The sequence below is a fragment of the Podarcis filfolensis genome (genome assembly GCF_964270895.1).
Source record: "Podarcis filfolensis genome assembly, chromosome: 1".
NCBI classification, from domain to species: domain Eukaryota; kingdom Metazoa; phylum Chordata; class Lepidosauria; order Squamata; family Lacertidae; genus Podarcis; species Podarcis filfolensis.
The window spans coordinates 128867642-128893468 of record NC_139604.1 but is presented as its reverse complement, the minus strand read 5'-3'; the positions used below and the strand labels follow the sequence as shown (position 1 = coordinate 128893468).

At 44.1% G+C, this 25827-nt stretch overlaps 1 protein-coding gene across 11 annotated transcripts in view; it reads left to right on the top strand.

Moving 5' to 3' along the window:
• Window positions 1-22483, top strand: part of KIAA0586 — a 75289-nt gene extending 52806 nt beyond the window's left edge. For all 11 annotated transcript variants that reach the window (XM_083610007.1, XM_083610014.1, XM_083610010.1 and 8 more), the window contains exons 32-33: window positions 1307-1394; window positions 22112-22483. In XM_083610007.1, the coding sequence (XP_083466133.1) occupies window positions 1307-1394; window positions 22112-22251 (228 nt within the window). In that variant the 3' untranslated portion in view covers window positions 22252-22483. The remainder of the gene's footprint in view (window positions 1-1306; window positions 1395-22111) is intronic.
• Window positions 22484-25827: the final 3344 nt, after the last annotated feature.

Sequence of the window (25827 nt, the reverse complement as noted above, 5' to 3'; positions counted from 1 at the left end):
AAGGGCAGCCCCACGTAGAGCGAGTTACAATAATCCAGTCTGAAGGTGACCGTCGCATGGATCACAGTGGCTAGGTCAGGGCGAGAGAGGAAAGGAGCCAACTGCTTAGCTTGGCGGAGATGGGAAAATGCCGCCTTTGTTATAGCTGCAATCTGCGCCTCCATGGAAAGGGAGGTGTCGAAGATTACACCCAAACTCTTAACGGACAGTGCTGGCACTAATTGCGCCCTCACAAGAGATGGGAGGTGCCCCCCCAATCCCATAACGTCCCGTCCCAGCCACAGGTTCCTCTGTCTTCGAAGGATTTAGCTTCAACCGGCTCCCACGTAACCATCCAGCCACAGCTTCTTGATTGTAGTCTTATCTGAAAAGATGGACATGCATTACAATCCACACTTTTTTAAGAAAAGATAAATGCGTAGTTAATGCACCTTTTTTTCTTAAATGAGTTTTTTAAAAAAGGGGGGCAGCTGTAGGTCAGTGGTAGAGCATCTGCAACCAGAAGGTCCCTGGTTCAGACTCCAGTGGCCTCTACAAGAAGGGCTGAGAAAGATTCCCTTGCTGAAACCCTGGAAGGTTGCTGCCAGTCCGTGTAGACAATACTGAGCTAACAACAACAACAACAACAACAACAACAACAACAACAACAACAACAACAACAATAATAATAATTTATTATTTATACCCCGCCCACCTGGCTGAGTTTCCCCAGCCACTCTGGGCGGTTCCCAATTGAATATTAAAAACACAATGCAGCATTAAACATTAAAAACTTCCCTAAACAGGGCTGCCTTCAGATGTCTTTTAAAGATAGGATAGCTGCTTATTTCCTTCACATCTGAAGGGAGGGTGTTCCACAGGGTGGGCGCCACTACCAAGAAGGCCCTCTGTCTGGTTCCCTGTAACCTCACTTCTCGCAATGAGGGAACCGCCAGAAGGCCCTCGGCGCTGGATCTCGGTGTCCGGGCTGAACGATGGTAATAATAGTAATAATAATAATTTATTATTTGTACCCCGCCCGTCTGGCTGAGTTTCTCCAGCCACTGTGGGCAGCTTCCAACAAAGATGAAAAATACATTAAAATGTCACACATTAAAAACTTCCCTGAACAGGGCTGCCTTCAGAACGTCTTCTAAATGTTAGGTAGTTGTTTATCTCTTTGACATCTGATGGGAGCTAGGGGGAACAATGGCCTGACTTGGTATAAGGCAGCTTCTTGTGTTCCTATTAAGCCGTTTTTTGTTTGTTCTGAACATTCCAACATCTAGTTGATGGTCTAACATGACATTTAATAACCGACATACAGAAAGAGCGCCAGGAGCCACAGCAGGCAGCACCCATGAAATCCAGAATCATCTGTGTGAAACCGAAATCCGAAGTCGCACAAGAGCCAGGTAAATTATTTCTTTTATGTTCTCTTAGACCTGATATGCTGGTCCATATTTTTTTATGGTAGCAGAGAGTTACTTTAAACCAGGCACCCCCAAACCCAGCCCTCCAGATGTTTTGGGACTACAATTCCCATCATCCCTGACCACTGGTCCTGTTAGCTAGGGATGATGGGAGTTGTAGTCCCAAAACATCTGGAGGGCCAAGTAGGAGGATGCCTGCTTTAAACCAACTGGCGCGATATCCTTCTGTTCATTTCCGCCCTCCCCATTGCACTGCAGTGCCACTCGGCAGCATGGCATTGCATATATGGCGAAGTGCAGGTGCTCAAGGTAGCAAATGGGCAAAAGGATGAAGGTAATTGGGGGGGGGGCGAGCAGCAAGTGCCCGGTTCACCCTCTCTGAGCAGGGCGGCCAGGCTGTCTAAGCAACAGGGCCAAAAGAATTATTATTATTATTATTATTATTATTATTATTATTATTATTATTATTTTATTAATATTACCCTGCCCATCTGGCTGGGCTTCCCCAGCCACTCTGGGTGGCTTCCAACAGAATATTAAAATACAGTCATCCATCAAACATTAAAAGCTTCTCTAAACAGGGCTGCCTTCAGATGTCTTCTAAAAGTCTGGTAGTTATTTTTCTCTTTGACATCTGGTGGCAGGGTGTTTCACAGGGCGGGTGCCACTACCGAGAAGGCCCTCTGCCTGGTTTCCTGTAACTTGGCTTCTCGCAGGGAGTGAACCGCCAGAAGGCCCTCGGCACTGGACTCAGTGTCCGGGCAGAACGCTGGGGGTGGAGACGCTGTTTCAGATATACTGGACTGAGGCCGTTTAAGGATTTAAAGGTCAGCACCCACCCTTTGAATTGTTCTCGGAAACGTATTGGGAGCCAGTGTAGGTCTTTCAAGACCGGTGTTATGTGGTCTCGGCGGCTGCTCCCAGTCACCAGTCTAGCTGCCACATTCTGGATTAGTTGTAGTTTCCGGGTCACCTTCAAAGGTAGCCCCACGTAGAGCGCATTGCAGTAGTCCAAGCAAGAGATAACCAGAGCATGCAGCATTCTGCTGAGACAGTCTGCGGGCAGATAGGGTCTCAGCCTGCGTACCAGATGGAGCTGGTAAACAACTGCCCTGGACACAGAATTGACCTGCGCCTCCATGGACAGCTGTGAGTCCAGAATGATTCCCAGGCTGTGTACCTGGTCCTTCAGGGGCACAGTTACCCCATTCAGGACCAGGGAGTCCTCCACACCAGCCCGTCCCCTGTCCCCCCAAAACAGTACTTCTGTTGTCAGGATTCAACCTCAATGAAGAATCTTCAATGAAGTAAAATAATAGCAGTTTGTTCGGATCTGGAATTAATAAGCTATAATTCTATCTTATAATAATACTGTACCATCTTTCATATCTATTTGTATGTTGAAATTTAGTTGAGCTTGGCAGCTTATTGGAATAGCATGTTATAGAAGCTGAGGCTGAATTTCCGAAATGTGCTTTGCTAAAAGCATATTGTAGGTTTTGAGGTAAACTTTTATATACTTCCTTGGGAATCTTAGCATAGATGTGAGAAGCTAAAGGACTAAAGAACTAAAGAAAAAGGATATAAATCCTCTGTGAAATCCTCAGAAAAGGATTCTGTGAAATCCTTTTATTTGTTTTTTTAAAAAAACAAGTTGAAATCTATTGTTGTTTTATTTCATAAAATGTATATACTTCTTGATTGTTACAAAACAAAGCAATGTTATCAATTTAAAATAGGTCTAAAACCTAAAGAAAAAACAACAACAATAAGCTAAAGACCAGCTTAAAACATATGTCAACGATCTGTAAGTCTGGATAGGTTTCTAGGTTCTTGGGCTGGGGTCTTGTTGCGGGGCATTGTTGCTGTTCTTCATATTGGTTTTATTTTGGATCTTGTGATTTCAATGGAAATGGTTCAGTTTAGTTGTGTATTTTTTAATATTTCATTTATTGATTATGACTACTTTTGTCATGTTGTAGTTGTGTCTTTCCCCCCCCACTTTTTTAAAGTAACCTTGAGCATGGTTTGGAAAGGCAGCATATAAATAAAATTATCTATGTATGTAAACAAAAAATGTTTTCAGCAGGAGCTGAAAAGAGTAAAGTAAGCCATTCTAATGTCAAAAAAATCTATGGGTCTGTAAACAAACGATATTTTTTAGAAGTGTGTACCTACATATGTTGTGAATGTGACTAACATGTATCTGCATGTGCATTACAGAACATGTTACTGCTGCATCATGTATGAATGAGTCAATCTGTTAAATATGAGCTCTTGACCACAAGGTGGCAGCTTCTGTTCTTTTTTTAAGAAAGAATGGCAGGGTGGGTTTCACATAGAACAGGGGCGGCCAACTCCCAAGAGACTGCGATCTACTTACAGAATTAAAAACTGGCAGTGATCTGCCCCCGTTTTGGGAAGAAAAGCCCTGATTTTGGGGGGGTTCATGTCAATGTTGTTGTGCTTTTTTCAGGGAGGAGGAAAGCCCTATTTTTAGGGGTTTACCGGGCAAAGTTTGTTGTTTGTTCTTGTTGCTTAAAGATAAGATCTAATAGAGCGTAATCCATTAAATATATATCATACTAGTCTTCCTCTTCCCAACTAGCTGAACAGTCAGCTGCTTAATATGACTTACTATGCAATCACCTGTGATCCCAATCCTAAGTGTTGGTAGTCCCCAAAACTGGAGGGTAAGGACTAGACACAAGTACCAGTATTTTCTGACCCATAGACCAGAGGGTGAGTTTGGGTGATCATGTCTTTTCCACGCAATGCTCAGGATTTGTGTTCCTTATGCAGTGGGATGTGCACTCTTCTGGGTCACAGAAGGGGATTCGACTTATAAACACCTCCCCATCACATCTATCTATCTATCTATCTATCTATCTATCTATCTATCTATCTATCTAGTTGTGCAGAAATCTTACTCGCTGAAAACTTTGTGGTCATGGAGCCAATTAAGTATTGGAACCAGTCCAGTTCCTACCAAGCAAGAAATGCATAATAGTGAATACATAGCATTGAAAATGAGTAATCTGGATCTTTTGTGTGTGTGTGCGATACGCAGGAGAAACCAAAATGCTTATCAACCCTTACGCAACCAATCTCGCAAGTGCTGCAGCTTCCACGGGGAAATGGGTGGTCTGGAGAGCAATTGTGAAAGCTTCCGGGGGGGTTCGTGTTCTGTGCTCAAAACATCTTCCTTCCTTAGATTTGGAAGCTATTATGTGTCACAGAATTCATTTCCTCGGTTAATAGATTCATTACTTGGCTTTGCAAGATAGTTTGCTGTCGTCTCTTCATTAGCCAGAAATTATTCTAATGAATTGCAGTACTTACTGTGGTATAGCAAATCCCTACCAGATGCTTCAGCTGGAAGGGATGATATTGGAGCCAACTGCGGAGCTCAAATCAGGACAAGAAAATGATAAGGCTATGGGGATTGTTTGGTTTGGCTTGGTTTCGGGGGTCTTTTTGCTGGTGTTCCAGAAGTGGCTTTAGGAAGTGGCATTATAGAGCTGGCCAGAATCAGAACCTGGGACAGCTTTCAGGGACAGACTTCCATCTGAAAGGTCTGAACAATCCTGGGTTCATAGTTACGGTTACTCCCCCTCCCCTTTGAGATATCACTGGAGGGGTTCACGCCAGACTACTTCTAGTAGATTTCAGAGCCATAAGACCTTCTGACACCAATGAGGCTTTAGGGCCAGGTCACAACAGAGTAGAGTTGGTTACAGTACTAAGTTGCTGGTCCGCTGTTCAGAAAAATGAGTGGCCAACAAAGCACATTTTGCTACCTGGGTTAAAAGGTTTGGTAAGCTTATAATGCCTGGTCTTCCAGTTCTGGTTTGTTGCTTGCTTGAGTAAAAACCTTTAGGAATTTGAGTCAAAGCGTTGGGCTGAAACAATTATGACAGTAGGTCTTACTGCAGGATTTCATATCTCTGTCTCTTCTGTAAAGGCCAGAAATGTTTCTGTAACCTTGAGTCTGGATTACTGTAATGCACCCTATGTGGGGGTGCCCTTGGGCCTGGCTTGGAAGCTCCAGCTGGAGCAGAATGCAGCAGCCAGACTGCTGATGGTGACACGTGGCCAACAATATACGACCTCCTTGTTAGAACATCTGCACGGGCTGCCTATTTGCTGCCAACCAGGATGAAGGTCCTTGCCAATTTACAAAGCTCTGAACAACTTAGGTCCAGCAATACCTTGGCGACTGTCTAAACTCTGGTCCCATCTCAGTCACTGAGATCATCTGCAGGAGTGTTGGTGGTGACAAGATCCCCCAGTTGACAAGGAGCAGCTGACCTCAGCACGAAGGAGAACGAAATAGTGTCATCGGCCCAGTCTTGTAGGATCCTCTACGAACAAAGATTCAGCAGGCACCTTCCGTTTGAACCTCTAAAGGCTTGCTGAAAAGTTTTGTATTCCACCAGGCTTTACATAGACAATTTAAAGCACGCTTTTCAGTAATAATGAATTGCTGATCTCTGGTTTTAAATTGCTATGCGGCATTGGTACATAAAAGTATTATTGTAAACCACTCTGGTATTTTTTGGTGATATAGCATTATATCAATATTTTTTTCTAAAGAAGTAACGTAAAGTAAATGACAGGTAATGTGGAGCCTGGTGAGGCCTTTCAATATAAAGGGGGAAAGTGGGAAAGAGAAGGAGAGGTGCTACCAGCTGCTGCGATAGAAATCAACATTAATATTGTTTTCTTCCTTGGTGCTACCTTGGACTCCTATGCTACTGGTGAAACTTCATCCTGTAGGGCCTTTGCTTTGTCATCTGTGCCAAATACGCTTTTAAAAACAATTGTTATTCTCTCCTCCTTTCCCCTCCGAAAGGCTTCTTGCCAGAAACAAATCTTTCTCACAGTCCCTCGCAGGACCCGGACACTTACTCTAGGATATAGCTGGAACAGCTCTGAGCGCCCTGCATTGTGCACTTCATGAAACTAGTAATTGCCACTGCCTTCATTGAGAAAAGCGAAACGGCGAGATGGGCAAGGATCCCGCTGGCATCCGCCTTGAGTGGCCCTGAATAAAAGCAGATGAGGGTGATGCTGCACTGGCAAGGCTGACCTGCTTTCACCCCATCCGGCATACGTCCCTTTACATAAACAGGGAACCGAAAAGCAGAATGAATGGACGTTTAAAGGAAGGGGCACGCTGGGATGCTAATGACTGTATTAGCCCAGGAGCCGCTTAGTTACCCTTCCCTACGCTTCTTGCAAATTAGGGCCGCAGCAGCATGGTGCCTGTCACTTCCGAGTTGCACCAAGCAGAAAATATAAAGCTGTCCTTAACTGCCCCCTGGCCTATACCATGCAGAAAGCTGGGGGCTAAATTAGAGGCTGAAAAAGTTGAGCAGGTTATAGCTGGCGCTGCGTGTGTCTGTATGCACAGAATTTCAGTTGTTTCATTTCTGGGAGTAACTGTTGAGATGGTGTGATGGGGATTCGTAATAAAAATTACGTTGTCGCAGAGGGACATGGCGGGGGGGAGGAGAGGCTGTTGGCCTCTGCCGCAAAACAATCCACCCTAAAGGGTCAGTGATGAATGTGGCTGAGGTGGTGATGGAGGCTTGGAGGCCAGGTTTGAGGTTCCCCACCTTAGCACTACCTTCATTGGACTCAGTCCCGGGGTTCCAGAGGGAGGAAAACGTCATGGGGAGTCATAGCTACCACTCTGGTGCACAACCCAAGCAGGTTCAAAGCTAATGGCAATCATAGCTTAGGGGATCCCACTGATTTCAATGAGAACTGGGTGCAGTGAACTTCCTCCGACCCCTGAACTTACTGTAACTTATCTCCTGGTTTTCATGTCTAGGATTGCAGCAGAGGGATGTTCCAGTACTATATATTTAATTCCAACCATGTTGGCTAGTTGCTTGTGTGACACTCCACCGTTGCCAGGCTGCGCGCATGTGTTGTTCTGTACATAATCTGACATCAAATAGGTTTACATTAGTTCAATGAAACACAGCACTTAACTCAGAAAAGCCGTTTAAGATTTTAAGTAAAAGCCAGGCCTATTTGGGTAGCTCCCTAATTGCCAGTGTTTCAGGGTGCTGCGTGTTCCCCCTCTCCCTCTCCCTCTCTTAAGAGCATAATTGTAGTTCTTCAAGTGATTGCTGTGCATAGTTGGCAGGCCTTAATGAAGGTTTCTTTTAGCAGATTGCAGTCGTGAATTATTATTTTTATGAAAAAATTATAAATAGGGAATATTTAATACTATTCCCCGTTGCTTGAGCACAGTGATATGCTACTTAGAAAGCATGCTTCTTATTCCCACTGTTGTGTCCCACACATGTACGTGGCTGCCTGGCTTTTGAATTTATTTGTTTTTCACATTTATATACCACCTTTATCTCGCAAGGATCTCAAGGTGGTTGTTGTGGCTCTCCTCCTCCTCCCCATTTCATCTTCACAACAACAACCCTGTGAGGGTGGTTAGACCTAAGAGATGATGGCTGTCTTCAAGGTCACCTAGCGAGCTTCATGGCTGAGTGGGGATTCGAACCCTGCTGTCCCAGGTCCTAGTCCAAGGCTCTTAACCACTAAACCACCACTGGCTCTCTGGTTCAGGTGTTGACTCTCTAGTTCTCTGCTTGTCGTAAGAGCAAAAGCTTCTGAGCTCCTCCTGCCGGCTGCGCAGGAGGAGAAAAGGGAACAGAGAAGCGCGCAGTGTTGGGCTTTCTGCGGCTCGTGCATGTTGCACTAAGCCAGGTGCAGGGTGCTGCTCAAATGTTGCTGGATTCCCATAATCCCTGGCGGTTAGCCATGCTTGCTGGGATTGAAGAGAATTATATCAGCCACATCCGGAGGACCAAAGGTTCCCCGCCCTTGCACTAGACCACAGTTGAGTGTGACATGCTAATCCTGTGATGATAATTTGAAAAGGTAAGAACCAGAGAGATGGGACAGGCAAATATGGGACATTCAAAAAAAGTATACTGCCCTTCATCCAGAGAACTCACAGCATGAAAATACAAGATAAAAACACAAAATGCATAATAAAAACAAGAACAAAAATAAAGCAATAACCCCTCTCCCACAAATGTATTTAAAAGGGTACAGGATGTTAATCAGTCAAATGGAAGGGACCATTAAAGGTGCTCTGAGTGCCTGAAAAGTGTATCTGGCATAGGGAGTGAACCCTGATGTCTGTGATATCTTATGCATGGTCCTCAGTTGGCTGGTCAGTAATCATGAAGAAGACTCCATGAAATCTTCCTTTGCCTCCATACTGCCGATCACTCGACACAAGAGCGCCTGCTGCAGTTAGCACTTTCAGTTGATGCAGGGGCCACAGGGAGGTCCAGCAGACCTGGCTATGTGCTGTGTGTGCACCTGCTAAAAAACATATCCCAGAATCCTCTGGACCACACTGGGTTGTCGTGGCACACACCTGCAGGAGTTCCTCAGTAGGCAAGTTGGTGTGAACAGGATTTCTTGAAAGAGGGAATACTTCCAGCACAACAAAGCCCACTTAGATAAAAATGGGTTCACCAATGTTGTCGCTATGTGGATAACTCATTTTTTTACTGTCAAAGCAGTGGGATGGCCACACCTTCTGGGAGGTGTGTTCGAGGAAAAGAAGGCCCGCCTTATTTAGAAATTTCCAAGAGGAAATTCCAAGTAAAATAAATATATACTTTACAGTTTTCTTAAGGTGCCTTAAGGCACAAGCAGAATGAGCAACACACACACACACACACACACACACACACACACACTCGAAGCACTTTGGAGGAAAGGGGGTTCGGGAGGCTAATCTGGACTGAAATTAATGAATGTAAGAATTAGAAATAAAAACTCCTCAGCCTAAACAAAAGAGGAGCAATTTCCCCTCTTAACCAGAGCCACACAACCGTTTCTTGTTTGCTTCCACTCTGGTTGACTGCTGTTGTGTTCTGCTAACTCTCTTGGGCAGTAGCTTGACTTTTGTTGAATGAACCAATTGTTTTCCTTTTGTGTTGCCCGTCAAGCGAGCCCCCATCTGGTTTGCATCAGACTGTTTTCACAGCCAACAACTGCTGCCTTTTCTATATCCTGACACTTAAGGGCCCCCACGCTATCAAAGCATTGCTGTGAGAGCCTGTCTGGCTGGACCCGTGCAGCTGTGCCCTGGCAGCTTGAAGCTATTAGCCAAATAATGGCAACTTAGAACTTGAACCGGCTCTTATTCCCATTGGTGGTGTGTGTGTACACTGAACAGAATACCGTACTGCTGAACCCCACAATTCAGCAGTGGGAGCCCCCAGTTCCATCTCTTCTTTCTAAAACTTTCTAGGGTTGTGTTTTTGCTTTTTAATTTGCAAGCATCTGAGAGAACTGCAATTTCTAAAACACACACAAACACATTAACCAGAGGCACCTCCTTTAATGTTGCTTAGAACTGCTTCCAGTGGCACTGTTCAAGATAATAGTTGGCGTGCAACAATACAAGGAGGATTTGCTTGTTGAAACTGTGATTTATTTATCTTTTAGGATTGCCAATGGACACAAGGTTGCTTTTGTATTCAGGAAACTTCAAGGGCTGTTTGCAGACCCTGACTTTATGCTGCTTCATGCATTTTCTGCATGAGGATTTTTCTTCTTTTAACATGCAGCGCAGTTGGGACCCCTGGCAGCCCCTGCTTCCAGATTGTAAAAGGGCTATCTGGTCCTCAAGGTTCATAGGCCTTCTCTGAATGGCTGGGCTGGGCCTATTAAAGCCCTGGAAATCACAGCTGGCCTTAGTTTGGCTTTCTGATCCCTGGTCTGTGATATGACAATCCTCTTTCCCCCCGGGGCATCATCTACATGTGGAAAAGTAGGTATTGCCACTGGCAATTATTCAGATATTATTACGAAGTCGATGTGCTTTCTAGTGAACAGTGGTTAGTTACCACTATTCCTACTGTACTTTTTAACATAGAGGAGATGTGCCTTATGTATATGTGTGTGCGCGTGTGTATTATAATTGCATGTGTGTGTGCTCACTGTAGAGACAGATTGAGAAGGCGAAGGCTCTGACATTGCTCTTGAGTGTGTGTGTGTGTGTGCACATGGCGATGCGATCTCTGTCTCTCACACACACATTTTCTTGCACAGCTTTGAGGAATGCTGGAAGAGCAGCGTGAGGCCACAGCGCTACAGTTGCCAGCACGCCATCTGATGTGAAAATGGGGGGGGGGGTGTTTCCTCAACGCTGCATTAATTTTGTTTGCTCCTGGCACCCGTTGCGTGTAGGATTCTTATCGCTGTCACTTTCAGAAACAGATCTGATTGTCTAAAATAGCTTCTCTCTTGCGGGCTTCCTCTGCTCCAGTATAACACAAAGCTTGCAAGTAAATCCGTCTGCTGAAATCGCAAGCAGGACAGCCAAGCAGCCCCAGTTGTTTCCCTCCTGAATGTGGTTTTTCCCAGCCATCGTGCACATCCTTTTAAGCTTATCCTCACATGTCTAGAAACACTTTAATTTTTTTAAAAAATCAGCTGGAACCAAACTGGAATGTTAAAAGGCTTGTGTTGTAAGTCGTCTTGAGTTTCTGTAAGAAAAAGCGACAAATAAGTTTAGTAAATAACAATAATTACTCAGGTTATTGTTATGTTGTGTACCTCTGCCATCTGGTGCACTTGGCCCCAGCAGGACCCTTGAAATTCACGTGTTTACTGCCTTGATGCTTTTCTAGCTACGGACATATTCTTCTAGTAGCTCAAATGGTAATAAAGACACCTGATCTGTTGGCCTTGCCAGAGCTCTGGAGAGAGGAAACAGAATTGTGCTGGGCCATCAACATGCTTTACGGTTTATGAGACAACTGGACCTAAAAGCCTCTGTGGAACAGCAGGAATGTGCACTGCTGTTCTTCGGCTTCTACTAGGGAACGTGTTTGCAGATGGGGGAAGCACAGCACTCACTCCCTCTGCCTGACTGCCCAGAGCCATTGCCTACATTGTGTGTTTTGGGTTTACATTCAGCTGTCCTCTCCTCGGGCATCTACGTTGGCTGACAGTCTGTTTCTCAGTGCAATTAATGTCATGGACTGGCTGGACACAGAGGAATAATGGGAGGAACCAGCTGGCAAACCACCAAGGTAAAGAAGGCTCAGAACCCAAGGATTGGTGGTGGGACAACAAGTGGTCAGAGAGAGAAGATTGGGAGGGAGGGGAGGTGATGGAATCTGAAGAGGTAACAGGGCTTAGTGAGCGGGGGCAGTCTGTGGCAGAGAGAAGTCCAGACTCAAAAGCAGAAGCAGGAGAGGAGGGAGGCCAAGAGGCAGAAATGGCTGGTGAAGAGTCATGGGTGTCTCCCCCTCCTACTGTGACAAGCTCTGTTCCCCCTGTCTCCCTGAATCAGAAGAGGCATGAAGAGGGCGGAGGAGAGGTTAGTGTCAAGTAGGCGCAGTCTCAGATTGCTTGGGGAAAAAACCCTTTAAAAAGAAAACCTTTTAAAAGAAAACACTCCTAAATGACTTAGGACATTTCAGCAAATGTGGAATGTGCTTTCCAGGAAGGTTCACCTGCCATAGCCTTTGATATCTTTCCAATACTGGGTCAAATCCCATCAAATGCAGGACTGCAAGAGTACCAGCTAGCTGGTTTTTGTTCTGTTTTTCTTTCTTGTTTTCTAATGTGTGTTTCCCTGTACCCTCCGTAGTATTGCATTATTTTATTTTGTGTTTAACTTGCTGGTTCGGTGTTAATATTTTGTAAGCCACCCTCAGAGGCCCTGGCTTTAGGGTGATAGATACATTTATAAAACAGATAGAACAAAACAGTAATTCGAGGGATGCTCTTAATCTGCGTATTAGCTCAGTGCAGATATTAGGGTGTGTGAGCGAGAAGGAAGCAGACTTAATGCTTAACTTGGCTGCACTTCTTCCAGTCCCAGAAGTTTCTGTTAAAAATCTGGGCCACTTTCCTAGTCAGCCTGGGTTGGGCTGCAGATGAAAGAGATGAGATTAAAGCGAAAACACTTTTCCTTGTTTGCATAGTTTTGACCCAAGCCCAGGCAATAAGTGATAGCAACAGTGCTATCTCCTTTCACTAAAATAAAAACAGTTTATCCCAGTGTAATCATCTGCTTATGTTTCGGTTTCTTCCCCTCTTCATAGCCTTCCCTTATATAGCATTTTTGTATAAAACGTTAAGTTGAATATAAGCTACAAATATTTGTAACAAAAGATTAAAGCTTCATATCTAAAGCCAGGGGAGGGGTGTGAGAAGTGCAGAATAAACAATAACTGAAAATGGATTTTCCCAGAACTTGGGGGGTCAGTGTTTCTCTGCCCTCCCCAAACAACAACAAGAAAAACTGGATGGGGAAACAATGCACACATGTCACTATTGTTATTTTAAAAAGCAAACAGAAAGGAAGCATCTTTGGAAAGTGTCCTGAAAGAAGACATTGAAGTCATTTTTGTTGTCTCCATTAACTTGCGCTTAGCAGTGAAACGACGTCGGCAGCGGCTTCCAGATTGTTTTTTTTGTGTTTTTTTTTTAAATAAATTTTTATTAAGATTTTACAAAAAGGAAGGATAGAAATTCTCAAAATAAAAAGCCATACATTACAGAAAAAAAACAAAACACACAGAGATACAAAAAAAGAATCACAATTAATTAAAAAAAAAAAGTTAAATTAAACAAAAAACACAAAAATAAAAACAAATCCATTATTCCCAATAATCTCAAATTCATATACTTATGTTCTTGACCTCCTCACGCCTCCCCACTTTTGTATTCCCGTATAAAAATTTAATTCAGCAAATTCTTACCCTTTTTCAAATATTTTAACTTTATACCATAACATATTATACATCAATATTTTTAACCATTTATCAATACCTTTTTTACATAATCTTACTAACTTTTGTCACTAATTACCACTTGTTACCAATCCAAGCATTTTTAGCATTCATTAAGTTTGCAGTATTTCTGAAGATAGTCTTTAAATTTCTTCCAGTCCTCTTCCACCAACTCTTCTCCCAGGTCTCGGATTCTGCCAGTCATTTCCGCTAATTCCATATAGTCCATCAGCTTCATCTGCCACTCTTCCAGGGTGGGTAACTCTTGTGTCTTCCAATACTTTGCGATAAGAATTCTTGCTGCTGTTGTTGCATACATAAAGAAAGTTCTGTCCTTCTTTGGCACCAATTGGCCGACCATGCCTAAGAGAAAGGCCTCTGGCTTCTTAAGAAATGTATATTTAAATATTTTTTTCATTTCGTTATAAATCATCTCCCAGAAAGCCTTAATCTTTGGGCATGTCCACCAAAGGTGAAAGAATGTTCCTTCATTTTCTTTACACTTCCAACATTTATTGTCGGGCAAATGATAGATTTTTGCAAGCTTGACTGGTGTCATGTACCACCTGTATATCATTTTCATAATATTCTCTCTTAGGGCATTACATGCCGTAAATTCCATACCTGTGGTCCATAACTGTTCCCAGTCAGCGAACATGATATTATGACCAACATCTTGTGCCCATTTTATCATAGCAGATTTAACTGTTTCATCCTGCGTATTCCATTTTAGCAGCAAGTTATACATTCTTGAAAGTGTTTTAGTTTTGGGTTCTAACAATTCAGTTTCCAATTTTGATTTTTCCACCTGGAAACCTATTTTTTTATCCATGTTATAAGCTTCTCTTATTTGAAAATAGTGCAGCCAATCTCGCACCTTATCTTTTAATTTCTCAAAACTCTGCAATTTCAATTTGTCTCCTTCTTGTTCCAGTATTTCCCAATATTTCGGCCATTTGGCCTCCATATTGGACTTTTTGAGTGCCTTTGCCTCCATTGGTGACAACCACCTTGGGGTTTTATTCTCCAATAAGTCTTTGTATCTTAACCAGACATTAAACAATGCTTTCCTGACAATATGGTTTTTAAATGCTTTATGAGCTTTAACCTTGTCATACCACAGATATGCATGCCACCCAAAAACATTATTGAAACCTTCTAAATCCAAAATGTCTGTGTTTTCAAGAAGCAGCCATTCTTTCAGCCAACAAAATGCGGCCGATTCATAATAAAGTTTCAGGTCTGGCAGGGCAAATCCACCTCTTTCTTTAGCATCAGTTAGTATTTTGAATTTTATTCTGGGCTTCTTGCCCTGGCGGCTTCCAGATTGTACAGTCAACTCCCCACTTATGCAGGGGTTACGTTCCAAGGCACCGCCCGCGTCGGTGAGAAGCCTGCAAACAGCCCCTCAACCTCTGGAAAGCCTTGAAAAAAACAGCAGCATTTACCAGACGCCAAACTCCCACCACAGTCGCTCCCTCCAAACCACCTTGCTCAAACACCAACTCTCCACAGAGCCACAGCGGTCTGTGCAAGGGCTCCTGGGATTGCACTTGCAAAGGCTTGTGGGATTGCTCGGTGCTGTTTTCGTGCCTGGGCTCTTTGAGGGTTGTTTTTGACATTTTTAAAGTACTTCCAGGATAATCAGTTGGTTATCCAGAAGGCAAATTTGTCGACCACTGCTGATCTTCTGCTTTGGGGCTTTCTCTCGGGTCACGGAGTAAGACTAAAACCCAACAAGTCTGTCCAGAACAGATGTCCTGTGGTTATCAAGCGGAGATCCTTCACCCAGCTAGTCAATATGGAAAGGCACACCAAAGGCAGAAATCTTGAGAAGCACTGCAGTAGGAAAACAGGTTAATTTTGACTGATTTGTTATATTTCTGTGCCGCTTTTAATTCAAATGAATCCCAAAGCGGCTTACAAAAAAATAACAACAATAAGTTGCAGCACAAATACAGCACAAATCATATAGGGGCAATGAACCAATCACCAGTAAAACAATCCATAAAACACCATCAACAAAACAACTAAAAAATAAGCTGAATGGAACTGTTACAACAAAAGCCATATTATATGGTTAACAGATCAATGTTTTATCATCTATAAAACAGTAGCAACAACATTAACAAAATAGCAACCAAAGAATAAACCAAACACTACTGAGTTCATGCACACACTGTCTGTCTCTGTCCCATGACTCATAATCTTTCACTCTATTCAGTTCATTAAGAGACACACATCCACGGTGCCAGTGGCAGGAATTCCATTTGGAAGGTTCCTTGGGCTGGAGATGGGGCAGCGCAGGTGAGCCCAACCACCCCATGATGATAGCCAAAGTCTCTATCCCTTCACTGTTCTTCTGGAAACAGCTCCCTTATGATTTTAATGGCTCCGTGGGTTCACTCTAGGTTTTAAAAACTCTGGATTCTGCAGAGCTCTAGATTCTGGGTTTCAAAAAAAAAAAATGGGGTAGGGGAAATGACAGCAGCCAGCTTTTTGCTTCTTCTGTGTACTGTAAGAATCAGGTCTATATTCCTACCCTCTGCCTCCTGTTCCTTTGGAACTATTCAATCTGTACAAAGGCCCACCCCTACTCAGCCCATTTCTGTTTGTAGGAAATCTCCTCCTCCTCCGCTGCAGCACAGTGTGGCATGATCCGTGAAGGAGAATGGGAAACCTTTTGCTTATTGACGGCTCCCTCTCTCCAGTACTGTCCCAGATGCTTGCGAGTAATTTTGGAAGTGCTGGCACTCAGCCCAGTAGACTGCGTCTCCACAGACTGCTGCAAAAGCAGCTGAGGTGCGGACCTTTTCACACCATTAAACTCTTCACATTTTCATAAACGTGTCTCGGTCCTGCGTGTAAATTCTGCCGTGGTTTTAGAGAACCATCTTGTACCCACTCTGGGAGAACTGGAGTCACTGGTCCAGTGACCTTCAAGGGAGAGTGCAGTGTTGGACACAGGGGTAATTGCCATTAAGCATTAGATATAAAGGAATGGATAAGACCTGAAGGTCACCCACTTTCTCTGTTTTACGTTAGCCCAGGCCATAGTCATCAAGCAAAAATGAGTAATGGAAAGGTATCTCCTGCGGCAAACATGGTTTGGTCTGGCAGAAATACGTGAGTTAATTCCAAGAAGCTGTGTGCTGCATTGGTTAGAGTGTTCAACTATGCCGGGGGGGGGGGACTTTTGTCAGTCCAAGGGTCAAATTCCCAAATGGGCAGCTTTCTGAGGGCCACATGCCACACCCAGCCTGGACCTTAACCTCTGTTGCTTGGCCCCTCCCCATTATTTGTCCCATTAACATCTTTTGCTGCTCCAGTTTAACCACCATCCAGAGATTTTTTCTCCCTTGCTGCCCCTTATGATTCAAACTGCCTTAAGGTAAAAAGGTAAAGGTAAAGGGCCCTTGGACGGTTAAGTCCAGTCAAAGGCGACTATGGGATGTGGTGCTCATCTCGCTTTCAGGCCGAGGGAGCCAGCATTTGTCCACAGACAGCTTTCCAGGTCATGTGGCCAGCAGGACTAAACTGCTTCTGAAACAACGGGACACTGTGACTGCTATTTACCTTCCTGCTGCAGCGGTACCTATTTATCTACTTGCACTGGCATGCTTTCAGACTGCTAGTTTGGCAGGAGCTGGGACAGAGCAACGGGAGCTCACCGCATCACGGGGATTCAAACTGCCAACCTTCCGATTGGCAAGCCCAAGAGGCTCGGTGGTTTAGACCACAGCGCCACCTTACCCAACACTTGCAAGGTGCCCCTTCTCTTACTTCAAGCTCCTCCTCAAAAAATACTGTTTGCTTTGGCACAGGCCCCTCATTCAAATGCCCTGCAGTAAGCAAGCCATGGGACAATCAAATGTTCTTCCTCCACCTCCCCTGTTGCCTTCCCAGTGCCTCTTCTGAGACTGTAAGCTGCTCAGGTCAGGGAGCCATCCTCTTCTGTTTAGCAAAGCCGTGTGCACTGATGCCATGTTGGTAATAATGCTGGTTGAATTTTGTTTTGTTTTTTAATCTTAAGAAATTGTAAAACAGAAGAGCCAATTGCTCCAGCAGGTTTACTAACTTCCTTGGGGAGCTGTTCCTTTCCCCATGCCCAGGGTATTATTATTTTTGGCAAGCTGCCTTTCCTGGTTCTGCAGTTGTGGGCACACGGGCATGTGTGGCTGGCTGCCTTGCGACTGTGGCATCTCGACTTCCATGGAGATTCCTAGAGAGCCTGAACGTCCCTTGAGTGCATCTCTTGACGAATCTTCACATTTCGGCTACGCTTTGGCACTGTGACTGCAGGGGAAAGTTGTTGTTATAAAGATTAATGATGACCTTGGGGGATCATTCATTCCCTGACTGCAAATATGGCGGCAGTTTCTCTTAGAGAAGTCAGAAGTAGGCAGTTTGAACCTTGGAGTTGCCTATATTCCCCGTGCATTTGCTGTGTGTGTGTGTTGAACCGGGATGCTTGAAGCAATTACAGGATCATGCAGCAGTAATTTAAACTGGAAGCCAAGCTGCCTCTCATGAATACAAACTCCTATTGCAAATGTGGAATTACCAGTCACGGCGTTGGTTCAGATCTATATTTCTTGGACCCCACACGTTTCTAACCCGTGTGCTGATTCTCCATCTCTCAGAGGAAGAACTCCTATTTGCTTCCTACTTTACCTTGCTTATTCTGCCCAGAAAACTACTATAGCAGCCTTCAGTATAATAATAATAATAATAATAATAATAATAATAATAATAATAATAATAATAATAATAATAATAATTTATTATTTATACCCCGCCCATCTGGCTGAGTTTCCCCAGCCACTCTGGGCGGCTCCCAATCAAGTGTTAAAAACAATACAGCATTAAATACTAAAAACTTCCCTAAACAGGGAAGAAATGGGGAAGAAACCTGGAAGATAAGGCTTTCCGTGACTAATAACCCCGATGGAGGAGGAGCTCGTCACAGCAAGAGAGGGAGACCCCCCTGGCTTCTTCAGCCACCTGCCTCATCTCTGCCTCGTGGCCCCCTCCTCTCCAGCCTCCAGTCTCTTGACTTCTCTCTGCCACAGTCTCTTCCTGCTCACTAAACCCTGTTACCTCTTTTCAGCTTCCAACGCCACTTCCCAGGCTTCTCCCTCCTCTCCCTCTGCCCACTCAGTGTCATCCCACCAGCAGTGAGCTCTGAGCCTTCTTCCCCTGGGGGTTCCTCAGCTGGTGCCGCCCGCCATTCCATTGGCATTCGGCCAATCTGTGACAGGGGACCCTTTCAAATTCCACTTTTCTGTCTGCCACGAAGACATTCCTGTCTACTCACCACAGAAGAATCTGGGGCAAATTTGCTTCATGCTAGCCAGGCCTGTTGAGCCGCTCTCTCTGTTGATCTGTGTGAGCTGAGAGCATAAGATTCTGCATTTCCTGATATAATGGCAATGTGCCATGGGCTCTTTTGTTTCAATCCCCTTCCACTGCTGTCACACAATGAAAGTTACAGATAGGTAGCCGTGTTGGTCTGCCATAGTCAAAACAAAAAAAAAAAAAAAATTCCTTCCAGTAGCACCTTAAAGACCAACTAAGTTGCCAATAGGAGAACACTTCAATCTCCCAGGACATTCTCTTTGAGATCTTGTATAGAATGTCCTGGGAGATTGAAGTGTTCTCCTACTGGCAACTTCTGTTTCAGTGTATCTGAAGAAGTGTGCATGCACACGAAAGCTCATACCAAGAACTAACTTAGTTGGTCTTTAAGGTGCTACTGGAAGGAAAAATATTTTTTTTGTTTTTACACAATGAAAGGACATTGAGCTGCAATGCACTATGGCCCTGAGGTCTCTCTTCTTATAAACTTCAGAAGAAACCCAAGGTTCTCCAGAATATAATCCAAAAAACGCTCGTGTGAAACATGGTGAAATTAATAAGTTTAATACATGGGTAGGCAAACTAAGGCCCGGGGGCCGGATCCGGCCCAATCGCCTTCTCAATCCGGCCCGCGGACGGTCCAGGAATCAGCGTGTTTTTACATGAGTGGAATGTGTGCTTTTATTTTAAGATGCATCTCTGGGTTATTTGTGGGGCATAGGAATTCGTCCCCCCCCCAATATAGTCTGCCCCCCCCCACAAGGTCTGAGGGACAGTGGACCAGCCCCCTGCTGAAAAAGTTTGCTGATCCCTGGTTTAATACATGGTGGTTTGTAGCATTTTAAGACTGTTGTTAGATCCCTTTCATTCTATGTTGTTTTCACTTTCAGCCAAGTGAGCATTTTCAGCAGTCTTCAGTCTTTATCTTTTGTGAACAGCCATTAGATCCACAGCTTTTAGGTCCGCTGGGAAAATGCTGTTAGGCATACATGTAGCGCATTAGTGCTTCTGGAAGCATCGCTTTCGAAAACCGTTTTCGCAAGTCAGGCAGCTGCTTGTGCATCACGAGGCCCGGATTTTCCTTTCCTTTGCGACAGCAGCCGGCAGTTCTCATTCAACCTTAAAATAAAAGGAACAGCACAGCTCGAAAGAAGCAGGACACCAAACCACTTCTCTGCAAAGAAAGGCTCTAAAGGGTTGGAGACCCTCTCATTCTGGAAAGACGCAACTGAGAAAGGAGGAAGCAAGCCAGCTGGAAAGGAGCTTCGCAGCAAGATCTCCAAATACTCTCCTTGTGAATTGCTGTTTTCCTTGAGATCTGTGGCTTTCCGCATAGTTGGTCCAAGAAGAGCCCATTGACTTTTCTTTTTAATAAAGTTTGGGTGTCTGTTCCTTTTCTCCTGGGAGTTGCACCCCAGCATCTTTCAGAGGCAGTGTAAGAAGTTTTTAATTGAGTCCGGCCTTTCATGGCATGTGACTCTCGTTTGCTATATTTATAGGATGTTTTATCATTGCCATGGAGAGACAGGCACGCTCTGCCTCCATGCCTCTGCTGTTTTCCAAGAGACCGCAGAAACCCATATTCTTATCCATGGCTGTGCTGAGCACCTGAAATGTCAGGCTTCTTATCATCTTGACTAAGAGCAGCTTCGATAGTTGACCTCACTGCCTTCCTTGAGAGGCCTTACCAAAGTGCAAAGGCACGGTTCGCTGTCCGTCATGCTAAATAAACTCGGACTCCCTGTGCTAGATCAGAAACTTGGGCTGGCCTGGTGGCGAAGAGACCCTGGGAGCAGGAAGAGCCAAGTGGCCTCTTGCTGGTCACTTTAAAACAGGTCAGCAACCTTTTTCAGCCGTGGGCCGGTCTGCTGTCCCTCAGACCATGTGGTGGGCCGGACTATATTTTGAAAAAAAATATGAACAAATTCCTATGCCCCACAAATAACCCAGAGATGCATTTTAAATAAAAGCACACATTCTACTCATGTAAAAACAAGCTGATTCCTGGACCTTCCACAGGCTGGATTTAGAAGGTGATTGGGCCGCATCCAGCCCCCGGGGCCTTAGGTTGCCTACCCCTGCTTTAGAAACTCATACCCGTTGCTTGTCTGCGGCTTCAATGCCAGGGCTGATTTGCTAATTAGTAGTCTCCGAAGCGCAATACAGAACAGACTATATGAATCTGAGCTGCCGTTGCATAGCCACAGTAGATAATTAAGCAGGGGAAGAGTTGGTAAATATTATCCCTCTAGGGCTGAGGTCAAAATGTTAGTTGCTATGCGTGTCAGTGAAAGAAGCAAGATTATTAATGTAGCATGCCTCAGTAGTAATGCAAACTGCGCTAGAGACTTGGGTTTCGTACTTCTAATGACTCAGGGCCCCGGCGCTCTCAACTGATACTTCCTTTTGGTTTGTTGCACCTTGGGTGGGCAAGATGCGCAGCCACTCCTGGTTTCTTCATATAACAATAGCTGCCTGCTGTGGATTTCAGTTTCAGGTGAGGTTAGTTGAGCTTGTGGCTGAGGGGGCTGCCTTATGAAAGTCAGATGTGGTGGACATTCAAGCTGCTGTGCACATCGATCCAGTAGAATGACGAGAGTCTATGCTTTGTGCAAATTAGCAGTCGGAAAAGAAGTCCAAAGACTATATATGATTCTCTAAAATGTTTACTAAATTCATATCCTGTCCTTCTTCCCAAAGGGGCCCAGGGCAGCAAACACATTCATGATTTTAAAATGTACAATAAAAAAATGCTTAGAAGCTCTTTATGACATCTTAAAAACGCACAATGAAATTTTTAAAACAATTTTTAAAACAGATGTAACCGGATTGTAACCAGACATCATCGCTGTACTCTTTTCACATCAACAGGCAAGAGAGTTCCAGAGCACATTGGTGTCAATTGATTGTTGCCACACTGATGTGCAGAGAACAGGAATCATATCATAGAAACATAAGAAGCTGCCGTTTCCTGGGCCATCTCACACATGTGTGCCCAAGACTCCCTTGTGCGTTCTCTGTCTCTTCTATGTTCATGGAAATCGCAAGTTCTCTGAGTACATCCGACTAGGCAAATGATGGTTTTCACTCACCCTCCCAAACAAACTTGCAAACCGCAATTTGAAGTGGCCCCACTAGAGAGATGGACAGAGTTAAGGGGATCGAGTGGTCTTTAGCGATTATAGTCGTGGATGCTTGTAATCCTCATACAGTCCGGTTTGAATAACTTAACATTTCTTCTCCTGTTTTTGGATTTGGAAAGAAACTAGCCCCTCTCCTGTTTAGTGTTTGTCCGGGTTACTAGCAGTGTGGGTGGCTAACAGATGTCAGAGAACACACCCAGGAAAATCTGAGTCAACAATGCAGCTGCCTGCATAAAATCTTCTGGCGATGTCTTCCCATGTGCCGATGCTGCATGATCCAAACAGCATGCGCAGGGCCTCATGGCGTTTTTACATACGAAGATGATGAAATCAGACGGCAGCATTTGTTCGCATGGCTCAGCTTGGAAACGACTAAATCTTCTCTCTGTTTCAGGGGGAGAAACGGCACCTGATTTAAGTTTCCTGCCTGCGCCAACAAAGATGTCTACGATTGTACCATCTGCCAGTATAGACGACCAAAGCTTCAGTTCTGTCCACGGCAGTGCAGATTCGTCAGGGGCAGATACGTTTTGAAGTGTGCGTGTGTATTTGTGACACAGACGCATGAGCTGGGAAAGGGGAGCGTTGACAGCTGTTTGTGCGGAAACAATATATGGTGCAGAAATGGCATCAACCACATGTTTTGACATTGAATTAATTGGCTTGCCTTTCATCACTAGAAACTTTTTATACGTGTGTGTTTCTTACATGTGAAATATGTACACTATTTTTTTAACAAATTAAATATTTTATTTTTAAAAATGAATTTCAGCCTTGATGGGTATCTTACAAGCCCTGTGTTTCCTTTCCTTTCCTTTTTTTTTTACTTGTTGTTGCATGTTTATAATAATAATAATTTTAATATTTATATGCCACCCATCCGACTGGGTTGCCCCAGCTGCTCTGGGTGGTTTCCAGCGATAGAAGACAATAAAATATTTTTTTTAAAAAACCAATAAAACCTTTTAAAATTCACTATACGGGGCTGTTTGGAAGGGCAAGGGGGATCAGACATTCCCCCAAATGGTCGCTCCTGGTTGCCAGGGAAACGGAGGCGTCAACAAGGCATTATTAATTAACTAATTGGATTAATTGACTTATACTTTAAACAGGCCACTAATTTATCGACTTTATTTTGGGGGAATGTAGGACCAAAGCAGGCCATTCGTTCCTCTAGCTTAGTATAACCTACACTGATTGGTAGCAGTTATGCAGGATTTGACACATAGGCCTTCTCCAGCCATATCTGGAGAAGCCTGAATTTGAACCTGGGACCTTCAGCATGCAATTCATGTCATCTGCCACTGAGTTATGACCCTTCCCTGCAGTTGGCGCCAGAAAGGTTTCTTTGTTCTGCCAAGGCGGTAGGTAAGCACCAGTTCCACAGCTTGGGAGCCTTTGCACAAGGAGTCCACGTTGGGTCTCCCTAACCTGGAAGGGGCAGGATGTGTAAATCCCACGAGTTCTTTCTCACTGCCTCTTTAAAAAATGCAGGGTTGTTTTTTTTTAAATTGTCCTTGTTCATTAATCTTCCAAAGGGAGTAGTACACACAGCAGCAGGTGTATTGAAGCTGTGGGGAGCACCTGCTGACTCGGGCTGGAGCAGCGCTGGAGGGTTTGAAGACTGGAGTCTGTCCGTATTGTTGTTGTTTAGCCGTTTAGTCGTGTCCGACTCTTCGTGACCCCATGGACCAGAGCATGCCAGGCACTCCTGTCTTCCACTGCCTCCCGCAGTTTGGTCAAACTCATGCTGGTAGCTTTGAGAACACTGTCCAACCACCTCGTCCTCTGTCGTCCCCTTCTCCTTGTGCCCTCCATCTTCCCCAACATCAGGGTCTTTTCCAGGGAGTCTTCTCTTCACATTAGGTGGCCAAAGTCTTGGAGCCTCAGCTTCAGGATCTGTCCTTCCAGTGAGCACTCAGGGCTGATTTCCTTCAGAATGGAGACGCTGGATCTTCTAAAGGTCCATTAGAGATGTGCACTTACTACAAGATTTGGTTTAGACTCCAGTTGGGCACATCAGAAAGCAGCCTGCTTTCTTCCTAAGTGCTTTTGGAGGCTGCCTGCTTTGGCTGAAGATCCACATCTGCAGAATTGGATGAAAATTGCAGGCATGTTAGGATGAAGCCGGCCAAATTTTGGAATGGGAGCTGCAGCAATTTTTCCACAAGGGCAGTCTTTACAGTTTGGGATGGGAATAATAATAATAATAATAATAATAATAATAATAATAATAATAGCCTCGCTTAATCTGCCCTAATGTTTTGTGAGCAATTGTACTGAAAACGGAGACATCAGAGAATTGTCCCTGGGTAGGAAACCTGTCAAATTACAAACAGGCCCAGGAAATTTTGTGCTAGACAATTTTTAAGTTCATTGGGGGGCGGTGAGTGCACAAAAAGCGATTTGTTCCCTGTGGTTTTGCGGGCAACAATTGTATTATGGATAAGGGCACACATCATAGAGGTGCCCCGAGGATAGTAAGCTGTGAAACGTCAGAAGGTTGCCCAGAATTTCCCAAGCAAGCATGTCTAGAATTTTCAAAGAGCAGTGTACAGAGAACAGAAAAAAACGAGGCGATATATTAACATCTTTCCCTGACAGCATCATGATCAGAAAGCTGCTAAAATCATTCCCACCTTGGGATTGGCCATGCTGAAGCATGGGCAAGAAATTTATTAAATAAGTGAATTTAAAAATGAGAAACTTTTGAAACAAAGCTGCTGTAATTTTTGGCTTTAAAATTTATTTGTGTATTTTACGTGTGTGTGTATATCTATATACATAAACATGTAAAATACACACACACATACAATTATATTTTATTGGTTTAATATCCTTAACACATCAAACTAAATGCCTAGTCTCAGTGACAGCAATTTTGTACATACTTAAACACCATCAAATAAATCAAACATGAAAAAGTAATATATCTAAAAATGCACAGCTCTCTGGTAGCAGTTTCCAATGTTATGTATGTACACTTAGAATAACCTTAGGGCTTGGGTGATATTACACTCTTAACACAAACATAGTAAATCAACCCTCAATGTCAAAAACCCTGCTCTCTGAGCACAGTAATTACAAAAGGACAACATAAACGCTGCTGGCAAGAGGCGGGGGAGACAATTAAGGCAGGAGTAAGAAACGAGAAACGATGGAGAGAGGAGTCAGCGAGTGAGTTATGGAGCAGGCTGCTCCTTAAGAATTGAAATAATTCTCTTTCTGAAGCAACTGGATGTCGACAAAGTGCTGAACAATAGCACAGACCAAAAGACAACATTCCCTAACTAAAAATTAATAAGGAACTGGTGCTACCATGAAATTATTATGAAAAGGGACTTTCCCTTGATATTACAATAATATATTGGTTTTGTGACGACCTTAGTTCTAACATGCCTATGGTTTGTTAAATCACCGCCAGGGCTTGGAATGATTTCATTCAGTTGAACAAAGCTCAACTTAGAACTAGCTCCTTTTAAAAGCGAGCTGCTCATTTTATGGAAGGCAGAAGCCATTTTGGGAAGGAAGCAGGATACGAATGAATGACAGTGAAATCCCATCATTTTGTTAGCCATTCAGGGATGGCCCTCTACCAGTTTTCCAATATCTGGGATTCACTTTTCTGGTTGCCTCCAAGACAGAGAACAAAAGAGCCTTTGTCTTTAAAAAAATGACATCCTAATACGTAAAGAGACATAAACTGGAGAGAATCTTACTTTATCCTATATCTGTAATATATACTACATCCCTGTAATGGTGTATTACTGGGACGCGGGTGGCGCTGTGGGTTAAACCACAGAGCCTAGGACTTGCCGATCAGAACGTTGGCAGTTCGAATCCCCGTGACAGGATGAGCTCCCGTTGCTCGGTCCCAGCTCCTGCCTACCTAGCAGTTCAAAAGCACGTCAAAGTGCAAGTAGATAAATAGGTACCGCTCCAGCGGGAAGGTAAACGGCATTTTTGTGCGCTGCTCTGGTTCGCCAGAAGTGGCTTAGTCATGCTGGCCACATGACCCGGAAGCTGTACGCTGGCTCTCTCGGCCAATAAAGTGAGATAAGTGCCGCAACCCTAGAGTTGGCCACGACTGGACCTAATGGTCAGGGGTCC